At 52.1% G+C, this 14,187-nt stretch overlaps 1 protein-coding gene across 7 annotated transcripts; it reads right to left on the bottom strand.

Annotated features, from left to right (window-relative positions):
- Positions 1-67: 67 nt before the first annotated feature.
- Positions 68-11,436, bottom strand: PRRG3 (proline rich and Gla domain 3). 7 transcript variants are annotated; one of them, XM_054473019.2, is made up of 4 exons: positions 11,351-11,436; positions 7,123-7,160; positions 5,787-5,947; positions 68-5,437 (listed from the first exon to the last, which is right to left on the bottom strand). In XM_054473019.2, the coding sequence occupies exons 2-4, from the start codon at positions 7,127-7,129 to the stop codon at positions 4,910-4,912; spliced, it is 696 nt and encodes a 231-aa protein (XP_054328994.1). In that variant the 5' UTR covers positions 7,130-7,160; positions 11,351-11,436; the 3' UTR covers positions 68-4,909. The 7 variants fall into 7 exon arrangements, with proteins under 7 accessions (XP_054328994.1, XP_054328993.1, XP_054328991.1 ...); XM_054473018.2 differs by lacking the exon at positions 11,351-11,436 and adding an exon at positions 11,190-11,242; XM_054473016.2 differs by lacking the exon at positions 11,351-11,436 and adding an exon at positions 10,660-10,788.
- Positions 11,437-14,187: the final 2,751 nt, after the last annotated feature.

Raw genomic sequence — 14,187 nt, 5'->3', positions numbered from 1 at the left:
CTCACAACCACGCATACCCCTTGGAAGTTTGGGAGTCAGTAGGGATCCAAGATGGATGAGGACAGGATTCAAGTGGATGCCATTTGCTCTTTATTATTATTGTTTTCTTGTAAAGAAGGAGACAAAATGTAACAGCCAAATTCAACAATTATAAAAAGAAAGAGAGAGAGAGAGAGAAATCAGAAGCAAGTTTGTCTCTTGCCCCCAGGCTCCAGTGAAATGCTGACATATACTGAATGTACAGATTTCCCAGCTGACAAGGGTCAACACATGAATACAAGCACAGTTTAAAGTGGTATCAAAATTAATCCATTTCACAGTAATTATTTCTATAAGCTCAGTTGCACATATCAGGGTTTCCACTGTCACAAATTCACAATGTCAGAGCAAAATAACAGGTGTGTTCAGGCCTGGGAAAGTGGTATCTATGAGGGGAGATGGATTGAGAGGCAAAAGCAGCTGGGGGATTTGTCCCAATCCTGAAGATCTGTGTTAATGCTCGGGCTGGGGGTGGGTGAAGGGCAGGCACTATTCAGCAGTCAGATATCAGTACAGTGAAACAACTGTTGAGGCATTGAGCTTGAGAGGGTGTGCTATTTGGGTATGTTTGTCAGAGAATTCTTGCTAGAGAGAGACTCGCTGCCCACAGTCTGAAAGGAAAAGCTCCCACGTTTGAATATTTGGAGGCGAATGATGGAGCGGCCAGTCTGATAGCGAAGCATCTGCTTTACAGAATATTTAGAAAGATACATCATGTGTATTAGTTTAAATTGCAGTCTAGTTCACAAACTATGTTATTCACAGGATAAATAAAGGAGTAGAGTGAAAGGCTGCAGTATCCAACATCCCTGTGATGGAGAGAGAACAAGAGATCACCCTGTACATACGAGAAGTGCTGAACTGCAAAGCTGAAGGCACGGTGAAGGGATCCTTAATATCTTGAGCCTTTTCTTTGAAAAGGGTACTCATTTTAAACTGGATTTCTCTTACACAAAAGACCCTGAACGTTGACTAAAGGGAAGAATATTTCAAATATTTTTATGTAGCCAGAATCACAGCTACTGTGAATTGTCTTAAGTTGTGATTTTCTCGAAGTTCTGAAGTAGTGGGCTTCAAATTAATGGGCTTTTACTATAGTTGCAAGCAGTCTGATTACCGTACTTTTAAATTAGCTAATTATAGTGATCAGTATTAGTAGAGTTCCGTGGCAGGGGGTGGGCGGCTGTGCTTGTTTCGGAATCGGTGAAGTCCTGAAATGGAGCTTCATTACTTGTCAAGCTGAAAAGCCACCTAGACCAGCAGCTCTGCTGCCAAGATATCCATCTCAGCCTCAACTGTGAGTGTCCACACATGAAACAGCACACACACATGCTCCTAGAAAGACAGAGCCTCCGTGAGCGAGAGAGACTCTCTCCATGACCTCTCTCAGACAAAATAACAATCTAGAGGCAGGGCTGACTTTTTCTTCTTCCTTCTCATGGGACGTCATTGGGTTGTCAAAAGATCAACTCTGGCTGGGGGTTGCGATGCTCCACCCACTGGGAGAGGAGAAGCATCCGGCTCTGACTACTTGACAAAAAGACACTTTCCTATCCTGAATTCCTCATATTCGGGCTACCAAAAAGGCAATGTCCGACAGATCAGGCAGACTCCTGTTTTTGGAAGCACCCTAAGGAATTCACATTCATGGCAGTGGGATTGGAAGCTGAAAAAGAGGTCTCCCGGGGCTGACTGCTCAGCACTGCGTCTCCCTCAGCCAGAGCTGGATGCAGCTGTGTGGGTGGTGTGTACATGCCAGGCACCTGTGCACCCCACTCTTGCACTTGTGCTTTCATTTTGAAAACCGGAGGCAATGGGAAGCGGAGGAGGGACAGGATTTCGATTTTTCTTTTAAAAAATCTTTAAAAGTTTTTGGTTGAAAACAAGTGACAGTCACATTTCAAGAAAATTTTTAAAGCCTTTTCTTTTTGAAAAATGAAAAACATCTAATTAACTAGTCCCGCCATACCCAAAGTCAATAGTCACACATCTTTCCACAAAAAAAACCAAAAACAACAACAACAAAAAAACCACCATGCCCAGGAGTGCTCAGATTTCTTTCAGCTGCTGACGCCCACAGAACTGGAGCCCAGGCCAGGGGCACCATGCCAAAAGGGCGTGTGAGCGGGGGTTGCATAGGGCGGAGGCCCGCAGAATGGAGCTGCTTTGTCTTCTTCCAAAGCCTTTTTCAAGGAGGCAAACAGTGACAACTTTGGGGGTTGGGTGTCCGATATAGTTAATGCCACTTTTCCTTGCTCAGGGCCCTGTCATCAGGCTAACCAGCCCTGGGAGGGGAGGTGACATTCCTCTTTTCAGACCGGATCCCTCCCGGTACAAATATAGCTGCACACTGGCTATTGTTTCAGATAAGCAATGAGAAAAGGCAATGTGCACACGTAGATACACACACACACACACACACACACACACACATTCACACACACACGCATAGAAGTCCAAAAACAGCAAAAATGTAGCCACGAAAGAGTCAGCATTGTATCAAATCTACCTCCATACAAACACAGAGTTTGAAAAGATATGTACAGGGCATTCATAAAAGCCAAGTGTGCACCACAAGGAGTGATGCCTGCTGTGTGCTGTACAGTCTTTTTTCTACAATGTGCTGCAAAAACCATCCCAGAGACCGTGGTGCAACCCCACCTGGCAGAACACCATGAAGCATCTGAACCGAACACCACAGGCCTTAAGCAACCACCTGTGACTCTTCCCACGGCCTGTCCTCAGCCCCTGAAGGACACATGTTGCCCTCCATGGGCCAGGCCTTGGGCTTCTTCCTGCTCTCTCCCATTATCACCCAGCTGCAACTCAGATGCCAAAGGCAGCGGGGATTTCTTGGCAAACTCCCTTTGGCTCTGATCAGTGGAGCTCATGCCTGGCTCTGTGCTAACTGAGTAGACATATTGGGATAAGTGTCTTCTCACCTGCTCCCAGGTCACACTCTGGCACCTACTTGAAGAAATACTGGGAGAGCCAGGGCTAGCCCCGAGCTTCAGGCTTCCCCAGGTCCCCCAACATGGAAAAAGCAGGGACCTTCTAAGCCAAAAACCCCTTTGTGACGAAGGGCAGGAGTGCAATGCTGAAGACCCGGGGGAGGGAAAGACAAAGTAATGAAAGGTAGAATGTCACCTGCTCAGCATCTCTGGCATCAGGCAGCTCTGGAAAGGGAGGACGAGAGGATGGAAAGGGTCAACTGACGGGAGATTGACTCCCCAAGTGGAGACTCAACATTAGAGGCATATGAGGGCCTCAGCTAAGACTGCTCCCTTATAACCTACACCTTTCTAGAAGACTCTTCCTAAGGCAAACCTCGCTGGCTCCCCGGCAATTCAAGCACTTCGCAGGCATTTGCTCAGTCAGCCTCCAACGGGCCTGTGAGGTAGGGGGAAGGATGGAAAACTCCAGCCACAGGGTGGAGTGGTCCAAGCTGGTGGCCTCACTGGGGTAGGGACACAAGCCTTCTAACTGGAAGCACGTCCCAGGGCAAGTCCTCAGGGCTACAGCAGCCTCCAGAAGTCCTCTGTGACCTGAAGGCAGGGCTGCATTCAAGGAAATGAGTCCCAATGTCTGCCTTAGAGAGATATTTTGACAGAAAAAAGCTTGTCAACTCAGTGGATTTTAAACTGCTGTGGTTGCCAATAGACCCAGGCCATGCATTCTTGCACCACACAAAAATTTGCTACAATTTTTAAAGCACCACAGAGGAGAAATGGTTTGGTGTTGAGGTCAGGAGGATGGAGACGGAAGTAGGGGGAGGTGGTATCAACAGTGTCTAGCATGGTCACTGACAGTTAAAGGGCAGGTGCCTTCTGCCCCACTGCTGTCCAAAGCCTCACTGAAAACAGACTGGCACCTGGCAACAGCAGAGCAAACCCCAAATGGGCCTTCAACCCCAGGCCACGGGCTTCTTCACAAATAAATGTTTTAAAAGGGACACTTTAGGATCTTCTCCCGAGATGCGCACCATCATTAAGGAGAAATCCTCAATCTGAAGTTCAATTTCAATGCACCATTCGCAAAAAGTAGGCTCATGCCAGTGGGTAGTGGTTTGAACACAGCTGATCCACATGTCTGGAGAGACAAGCACACTAGAAACTGAATGGCAGAGTCCACGTGGGCCCCTTGGTCAATGTGCAAGAGGAAACTCTGCCACCCGGCCCTCTGGCCCTCATCCTTCACACACCCTGTCCTCCTTCCAGGAGTGTGGGGACAGGTTCTAGGGGAGGCGGACATCACAGATCCGTGTGATAAATTTCCCTTGGCCTCCTATGAACGACCCGGGTGCTAGAGTTTTGTTCTATTGTGTTAATTATTTATTTGTCATGATTTTTTCATTTTGTTTTTGCTCAGTCCTTGTCCCTGTCCTCCAAATGTAATCAAGGACAGAAAGCACAGAACTGTGGAGGGTAAGGGGTGCTGAAAGGCTGGCTTCCCTCCCTTACCCCTGAGGCCCAGAGCTCTAGACACAGGCAGGCCTCCAGCCAGTCCCACAGCCCCCGGGCCAGGCCTGTGGACATTCTGGCCACAATCAACTCAATGGGGTTATTCCTTTGGCATAAGAGAAGCCAGTTCCTGATGGAAAGACAGGATGTTGGAGGCTTGGGGGTCATCCCAAAGAGTTGGGCACTTTGGCCTTTGGCTCTTCCCGGGGGCTTCAACTCATGCGTGGTCCCTACCCCCACCCTCCCCACCTGTCTCTGACAACTGACTTCCTAAAACTCCACAGTTAGGGAATTATTTGGCAACAAGGAGGCTAAGGCTGTTTTGTGGTGGCACAGTCTTTAAAAAGTTAAAAAGAAAATAGGAGACCTCGGAAAGAGGCGTTCATCCAGGACAGGGCACAAACGTCCCACTACTTGTCAGCGCCAGGGTTGGCGGCTACTATCTCCTCGTACTTTGGGGGTGGGTCGCTGTAAGACACGCTGGCCTCCTCACTGCTGCTCTCTTGGGGCGCAGTCACCTCCTCGTAGGAGGGGGGAGGGGTGGTGCTGGACAGTCTGGAGAGAGAGAGCTCAGGGAGGTAGAGGGTGCTCTCGAGCCGGACTGTGGTCCTGCCCCCCCGACTGGGCCCCAGCACCACCTGGGGGCTGCTCGCTGCCTCTCGGTGCCCAGAAGGCTCCCCTTGGCTATGCACAGTACCCCGGTACACCATGACCCGGGGGAGGGTGTGCCCGGCGCGACTGGCTAGGTACCGGTTCTGAGCATAGGAGGGGTGGTGACGGGTCGCTTTCTGCAGCTGGCACCTCCAGATGATGAACAAGGCGATGACGATCAGCAGTGCCATCCCCAGAAGGGGTACCACCACGTACATGGCATCTGAGCTCTGCGAGGGGTCTCGGACAGAGTAGACTGCATTTGGGTACCCCTTCCAGAACTCCATCTGCAAAAGAAAAAGTGGTACTTAAGAGCAGCTCAAGCTCCAGGTGGGCTCAGAGGCCTTCAGTAAGTCTGGTGCTTCCTACCCTTCCCCAACTGACTTATCTCAGGGAGTTACCAGAGAGGCAGCAGAATGTACCAAGGGCAAAGGACAATGCTCCCAAGTGAGGAGGACCCCAAAAGAGTCAGGCAATGGGACTGCCCGTACTTTATCTGCTCCTTGACGGCCCTAGTGGCTATGCCTTAGGCTGGGTGTCTTTCCTTGCTTCTGATTGGTCTGCATTACCAGGGCCTGTTCTTGCTATTCCTGAGGCTACTCCTACTCCCAGAGCCAGCCCCAGGGTGGTACATGCCGTTTTCTCTTTGTTCTCAAACACTTCCTTGACCTCCTCGTAGCTGCAGATCTCCTCCATGCACTCTCGCTCGATGGTGCCCTGGCGCAGCTCCTCCAGGAACTCATTGGCACGAGGGAATCGTTTCAGGACCGAATGGGCATTCTTGGCCTCCAGAAACACTGAGGAGAGAGCCCTACTGAGGCCTGGAATGGGGAGATGCCCAGGGGCTCCTTCAAACCAGGCCCAGCCCAGCAACTGAAGCATAATTATGCAGGGAAACAAGGCCGAGTGAGCAGGCAAGACACCAGGCTTCTGATCAAAGGACATGGCCGGCCCTTTGGGAAAGGGATGGAAGGGCTGACATTCTATGATGCCATGATATACCTGTCTAGAGTACCACGACCCCAACAAGTCTTAGGCCCCTGGCTACATGGAAGAAAATGGTAGCCAACTACAAGGAAAGTGCACGTTGCACAGGAACAAGAAAGAATAAGAATTGTAAGTAGGCAAATCTTCAGTGACTAAATCTCCAGTATCTCCTGCATCACCTTGAAAAGTAAAAGTTGGAGCCCTTGCAATGAGAATGTATTCCTCTTTAAGGCTGATACTGGTGGAACTAATACCAGATAATCCTGGAAGACTACCAGGGTGGCGTTCCTCCACCTGAACATCCACCTGTGCCACCAGGTGGTCTGGCATCAATAGTCTTGTTCAAGAAAGTCTAATGCAAAGCCAGCCTAGCCTAGATCAGACAAGTGGGCATACACGAGCCTAAGAGCACCTCTGGGGATGGGAAGTAGCAGGGTTCAGATGGAGAGTCTAAGCCTTTACAGACGGGGCACAGACTCCCCCTACAATACCATCTTTGGATGGTGGGCATACCTACTTATTCCAGAGAGAGAGAGACCCAGCTACAACCAGGCTGACCAGAATAGCTTGAGCTCTGCGCCCACATAAGCCTAAGTTGAGACTGTGAAGGATGAAAGAAGAGGTGACGTTTGCTCCTGTTGTTCACCTAGAGGTGGGACTTCCTGGTTCTCATGTAAAGCAACTCCCCCTGGATGCCCAAGCTGGCATGTCTTTGCCAGCAGGCAGGCACCCTTCCCCAGGCCCTATGGCCTGTCACATTAGTGTCACTCAGGGAAGCCTGGGCAGGTACACATCTACAAGTGACATATGCTCCAGAAGGGAGCCAAAGAATTGAGAGGGCAAAACTGCTGCTCAGCCATTTGGAAAATGGCTACAGGCCCACTTGGGGGGTGGGGGGCAGGGAAGCTGGGAAGGACTTGAAACCTGACTCATGAACCCCTAGGCATGGCCCTCCACGGCTCTACCCGGGCCTGGAAAAACTCACCTGCCATGATGCTCCCTCAGCTGCAGGGTCTCACTTCTCTGGAGTAAGAGAAAAGCAAAGTTGCAGTGAAACCACATCTAGAAATTTACAGGGCACACTCTTGGCTCTGGGATGTGCCCCCCTCCCACTGGCCTGGTCAAAAGGTTGAAGCAGCACCTTGTGGGGTGCATTGTCCTCCATGCAGCCACCCATGGCTTCCGCTGCTTCTCATTCTGCCCCAAGCTCTTCTCCAGAGACCTCCCCAGGCCCAGTAGGGCCCAAAGCAAACCTTTCAGCATTTTCCCCCAAGAAAATGTTCTGAGCATCCATAAGAACCAAGGGTTGACCTTTTTCTTTAAAAAAGGAAAGCTCCTACAGGCTGAGGCTCCTCCTTCCTTGCTTCCCTCAATGAATCTTTGCAACTTCCAATTGGAAAGGACCTCAGAGATAGATGAGGAAATAAAGCCCAGAGAGACGGGCTCAGACAAGGTTAAGCAAATCAACAGTGACAGTGGCAGGACCAGAATTCATAACTAATTTTGATCACGATGGTGAGTCACAGATACCTCCAATGACAAGCATGTTCCCTGAAAACAAAGCTTAACACAGCATCAACCATCTCAAAAGTCACTGCCCTGCTGGGACTAGCCTATAGCAACCTTCAGCGGACACATCTTCTACAGGGTCTCCTCCTCCATGCACAACAATGCTGCATTCTTCATATTCCCAGGCATAATTAGAAGGCCCAAACCCAGGTGACCCGCTGTGTTCATCTTCACCAGACAAAGAGGCAAGATACCTGGAATCTTCTGGAACCAGGCCTCTCTTCTCTCTTTGCATTAAAGCCCATAGCAGTAGAGTACCAAGACATGAATTTAGATACCCAACACTGAGGTGCTAACTAGAAGAGTTGCCCCTAATGTGAGCTATTGTCAGAAAGCCTTTCTCCTGCTAAGGAGCTATCCAGCCAGTACTTAAACCATGGTCACAGCACACTGCTCCCTCTGTCCCTCCCCACAATACACACGCCCACTCATACACACATTCTGGAGCCCTTGCTGAGCTGTCCACATCTGGGAGCAATCACCCCACTGCTCCCCTCCCCAAGCAGAAGCTCTGGTTTTATGACTAACTGGATGCAAGACACGTGAACTGTGGAATCCACTGAGCCCTCCTTTTTGCCTAGGCTGCCAGAAGTTCAGCGTCACTATTGCCAGTCAAGCACAGGCACCCTGGAAGCCCAGCTGTTAAGCACATATGCTTCTATCCTGCGATGTGGTATACAGCTTTCTATTTATGTTTCCAGTGTCCTATTGTGCATTTATAATATGCCACCTAATCCTTTTGGCAAACAGTTAGAATATAAATCAATAATTTAGGCTGGTCGCGGTGGCTCATGCCTGTAATCCCAACACTTTGGGAGGCTGAGGCGGGCGGATCACCTCAGGTCAGGAGTTTGGGACCAGCTTGACCAAAAAATGGTGAAACCCCATCTCTACTAAAAATACAAAAATTAGTTAGGCATGCTGCGGTGCATGCCTTTAGTCCCAGCTACTCCGGAGGCTGAGACAGGGGAATCGCTTGAACCAGGGAGGCGGAGATTGCAGTGAGCTGAGATTACGCCACTGCACTCCAGCCTGGGCTACAAAGCCAGAAAGAAAGAAAGAGAGAAAGTGAGAAAGAGAGAAAGAGAAGGAGAGAGGGAGAGAGGGAGAGAGGGAGGGAGGGAGGTAGGAAGGAAGGAAGGAAGGAGAAGGGAAGGGAAGGAGGAAAGAAAGAAGGAGAAGGGAAGGGAAGAGAGGAAGGAAGGAAGAAAGAAAGAAAGAGAAAGAGAGAAAGAGAGAAAAGAAAGAAAAGAAAATTAAAGGTAAAACAGCAAATCTGACATCTACTTGTGGAAACACCACATCAAGGGGCTTTCTCTTCTGAACCCTGCAACAATCTCCCTCAAAACTATCAACATGTGAATTTGTCAACAGATGGGCCTGCCTTGTGAGATAGTTGGCCCTCAGTGTTTGTCAGAACCAAGATGGAATATGATCTCAAAATTCTGCTTGCATTATGGATACCTGAGCTTTATGTGGTGAGGGTGTGGATATAGTATGCCTCATGGCAAGGATTTTTTGATTGAAGAAAAGTGGAGCTGTTGTATCTGAGTTTGAGAAGAATGCATATAGTCTTAATAAGGGAAGAGAGAAAAATATGTTGCATTGCTTATCAAAGGAAACTGCAGTGGTTTTTTTAAAAAAAATGGGGACAAATTTACATAATAGATTACATATATCCATCTTTTGTCCCCCACACACCTAGCCTTGGTCAAAGGTGGCTATATGTCACACCTATCATAGACCCTAATACATGTTATCCTGACGCACCTGCTAAAGTCATCAGTTCATTTTTAAGCTTCAGTCGAGCCAGGAACGCCCTCAAAACAGTTCCCATGGCATGGGCCACTCCATTAGCAATTCTGTAGCCACCTTCACTGCTGCTGCTGCCTGCCATGAGGCCTCTTCCCCCTCCCTCCCCAAAATGTAGCGCCTGCTTCTTCCCCTATAAATACACCATCAATAGACAGTTACTATGGCAACAATAAGGAAGCAATCGTGAGGGCTCCACGACAGAGAATGATGCTGCAGCCACACATGTATATGTCCCTCCTGCCCCGGTGGATACTGTAAAGCTGACTGTAGGCGGAAGGAATTTTTAACCCACTCCCCGCAGGAACACAGCTGAATCCTGACAGCCTGGAAAGGAAGGAAGGCAGGGAACTGGCCACCACAAAGACCTTGCTTAACTCCACCCCAGACTGAAGCTTCTGAATCTCAGCCCTCTGGGACACAACTCCCAAAGTCCCTCACATGAAGCCTGGTGACCACCAGAGCACCTGGTGTCCCAAGACATGGCCTCCAAACCACTTCTCCAAACCCTAGACTTTATTTCCATCCCTCAGAACTGATCGCCAGGAAAGGGCTCTCCAAATCGCATGACTCATCGACCCACCCAGTGACACGACAACTCCCAAATTATGCTCAAACTCAAACTCTGGGGCCCCCTTGTCCCTTTCCACTCAGGCCAGCCCTGAAAGTGCCTGTGCTCGCCCACCTTCGCTGGACACCAGCGCCCTGACCCAGCAACACTCTTCTCCTGGGGCTGCTCAAGACCCCCCATCACCGTGACCCCGCCGGACCTCTAGATCTTCCCTCCCCAACAATGCCCTGCACCCAGCTCGTTGGCCCTGGATACCGAACCGTGCCCTCGGGACTGGGACACCCAACCCAAATGGCCTCACCGTTCTCCGGGCCCAGAAGGCGGCCGCCCTGTTTGCGCACGCAGCCCGCCACCTCGCTGCTGCGCCTCTTCCAGCAGGGGCCCTGTCCCCGCCCACCTGCTCCCCGTCGGCCAAGCCCCCCGGTCCGGCCCAGCCGTCTCCTCCCTCCCTTCCTCCTCTCCCCGCTGCCCTCCCACCGCCCCGGGCACCCTGTCGCCCGCCCCTCCAGGGCCGAAGTGCGCCTGGAACCCCCGCCCCTCGCAGCCGGGCGCCCAGGCCCTGCCCATTACCTCGGCATCCCCCTGCCTGCCCCTGCTCTCCTCTGGGGGCTCCGCAGCTGCCCGCCCCCCACACCCCGCCGCGCCAGGGCTGGCCTCGCGCCCCGCGCCTCGCGCGCCACGACCGCAGTGCCCCGATCGCCAGGCCGCAATCGTCGCGCTGCCCCGCGCACCGGGCCGCCGGCCGCCTGGCCGAGTGGAGGAAGGAGGGGTGGGGGCGACGGAGTGGGCCGAGGGGGTTGGGAGAGCGGGCGGGCAAGCTGGGCCGGAGGGGCGGCGGCGCGCACCGAGCACCGCGCGCCCGCGCCCCACTCTGCCGGCGCCGCCCCTGCCCCCGCCCGTGCCGCCGGGGGGCGGGGCCTGACTGGCGGGCCTGGGGCACACAGAGGACCCTTGGTCAAAGCCTTGGTCCAGTCGTGACCCAAGGCGTGGGCCCTCGGAAGATACGGCGCAGCAGGGAGCTCGGGCGGCCGCTCCCAAGGCCCGCGCGCCAGGCATCCCTGCGCAGCCCAACGCGCGTCCTGTCCCCACCCCGGGCTCACCTGCCATTCAGGCCCGCCGGGCTCCTGGGGCCGCCGAAAAGAGAGGGGGCTAGCCTGCAACCTAGGCCTGCCTTGCCAGGGATCCACAGGGCCCTCAGAAGGAGGACCGAGTCGAGGCCGCGTTCCGCCAATGACTGGGTGACCTTGGCTTCCTCACTTACCTACCCCCACCCTGCCCCGGGAAGGCAGGCTTCTCTCCTGCAAAGTCCGAGAAATGGGGAGAATTCTGCCTCCCTCGCGAGGCTGCAGCGAGTTGAAGGAGGAAATGGGTTTTGAAAACTCTAAGGCTCAGTAAGGGGAAAAGCAATCTTCTGCGACTGCAAGGAGCGCTAGATGGGGGCTCCTTCGGAGGCCGCACTGTGAGAGGTTTAGCACGGCAGGACAAGACGCATAGCAGAGATTACACTAGTCCAGGAGGAACCACATGACAGGTCCACTGCCAAGAGAGGGGCAAGGGGGTTCCGGGTGGGCTGAGGTTCTGGGTCTAGGAAAGCCTCCCTCCGAGAAGGGGATGCTGGGTTTTCAGGGTTCCTTTCTGTTCTCTACATATCTAGAACCCGGCCAGGCACTGGGGTTGGCGTCCTCTTCCTCCCTCCACCCCAAGTGTTGCTTTTGATGAAACTGAGTCTCAGAAGGCAGTTCCAGAACCACTCCCACCCCTATCCCAGGGCGGATATTAGCAACCTGCCTTGCCAGGGGGCGGAAGAGGGGTGAGAGAAGGCTTTCATTGCCACCGGCCGCCTCCCCTCCAACCCCCAGGGCCTGGCTCCCCTAGCTCCCCCGATGCCTGCCTCTACACTTCTCTCCCCGCATGGTGCTTTCCCTTCCATTTCTGCCTCCTGTTAGAGTTCTTCTCTAGCTTGCTTGCTATTTCACGGCTGCAGGAATCTTCCTTACCCACGACAGCTCTTCTATGGCCTTCCCCCCATGCCTCCGGAGCCTGTGGGGCAGAATTCCACAAACTCTTCTGGAACTAACCTCTTGAGTTTCCTAGCCCACCAGCATGTTCCCATCCTGATCTTAACACCTCATAGACCCTTGTACACCTGACTGTTAAAAAAGCAGCTCTTCCAATATGTGCACAAGGGTCTATGGCTTCTGCCCTCCTTCTGGCACTCCCACTTTAGCTTCTGGCTCCAGCAACATGAGGCTACTTCTACTTCCCACTGCCCGGAATGCCTTTCCTCCCACTGTGGACCTGGAGCACTTGCATTCATTCTTCCCACACAGTGTGCATGACATCTCTACTGTGAGGTCTTGCAGGATCCTCCCTGCACCCCAGTCCGCCATTCCACTCTCAGGACTATCTGCAGAGACTATGAACATGGGGTCCTCGGTGGATAGCAAGGTGGGGGAGGAGGAATAGCAGTGCCTCTGGAGCGTATTGCCTGCTGCACCTCTTGGTAGTACTACATAATAGGCTCTATTATCTCCAGCAAGTGTTTGACCTCTCTGCATCTCGGTTTCCTTACCTTTCAGATGAGAATGATGCTAACAGTGCCTGCCTCAAAGCGTTGCTAAGCGGGTAATGGAGCTAATCACATAGAATGTGCCTGGCGCTTAAGTGTGAGCTTAATGCACATCAGCTGGCGTGCATCCAGCTACCTTGTGTTCATTTGGTAGCTCACTTAGGTGCACACTTGCCTCCTCTCTTGGGGCCAGGGACCTTGTCTCTTCCTGTGTCCCTAGCATCTCGCACAGAGCCTCATCCACAGCTGGTGCTCTCTAGAGACTTGTAAAGCTGAGGCTGGAGGGGCTGGGGCTGAGAAGGCCTTCATTGCCTTCTTACCTGCCCCCATTTCTGTTCCGGCAGAGCCGGAATTGTGGGTGTATGACCCATGGAGTCAGACAGGGCTCTGTGCTTAAGAGGGCTCTGGACACTTGGCTCAAGGCTGTGCTATCGCCATCTTGAAATTCTAATGCTGTTTGAGCAAGAGGCCTTCATTTTCACTTTCACTGGGTCCCACAAAGTATGTAAGCCATCGTGCCTACGGGTGGCATTTCCAATATCCCCGATCCTATCCCAGGGAACAGAATTTTCAATCACCCACCACTTGTGATTCCTCACTTTCTCCCCTTTGCAAGTTGGTGTGTGGGTCAGCCTTCAACTTAGCACCATGATGGCTTCTATTTTCCTAGTGGACACCAACAGCAGCTCTGGCTCCTGCTTCCTCCCTGTGGGTCGTGGGGTATCAGCTTTGTCCATACTCTGGTTTCCTCAGTGAGAAGGCTTTCTAACTCCCCTCAGGATGGCTCCACACACTGCTGAGGACTGATGATTTTAGATTGTGATGATTGCGGATGATTTTAGATTGTGGTCTCAACGGTGCTCCCTGCACCAGTATGTGGAAGGCTTGTCCACTGGCTTCACTACCTGGCCAGGCACCAGACACTTTGATGCCCTCAAGTGGCTTTCCTTTTCCACTCAAATTGCAATGATGTTAGCCTCCCCTAGGCTACTGGCACAGCTCTGACCTTCACTATGTAAATGAACCTTCACTTCCCGCTCCCGACCTCCATCACATTCAGCGTTCACCCTCCTCTTCCCCCTGCATTGCTGAGCAGTTTTCTGAATGCCTATCATGTGTAAGGCACTGCATTAAGGGTTGTGGGAGGACACAGCTCCAGTAAGTGGGAAAAGGTAGATCATAATTCAGTAAAAATTCCTAACACAGTGCAAGAGGACAGACCTTCCATCCCAGATTTGACCTACCTTCTTACCTGCCCCCATTTCTGTTCCAAATCCCATCTGGCAGAGCTGGAATTGTGGGTGTATGACCCATGGAGTCTGACAGGGCCCCGTGCTTAAGAGGGCTCTGGACACTGGGCTCAAGGCTCTGCTATCACCATCTTGAAATTCTAATGCTTTTTGAACAAGAGGCCTTCATTTTCACTTTCACTGGGTCCCACAAATTATGTAAGCCATCATGCCTATGGGTGGCATTTCCAATATCCCCGATCCTATCCCAGGTGACAGAATTCTCAGTCACCCACCACT

Source organism: Pongo pygmaeus, chromosome X (assembly GCF_028885625.2).
Source record: "Pongo pygmaeus isolate AG05252 chromosome X, NHGRI_mPonPyg2-v2.0_pri, whole genome shotgun sequence".
Lineage (NCBI taxonomy): Eukaryota > Metazoa > Chordata > Mammalia > Primates > Hominidae > Pongo > Pongo pygmaeus.
The sequence above is the reverse complement of the archived record's forward strand: the minus strand, read 5'-3'. Positions and strand labels throughout refer to the sequence as shown.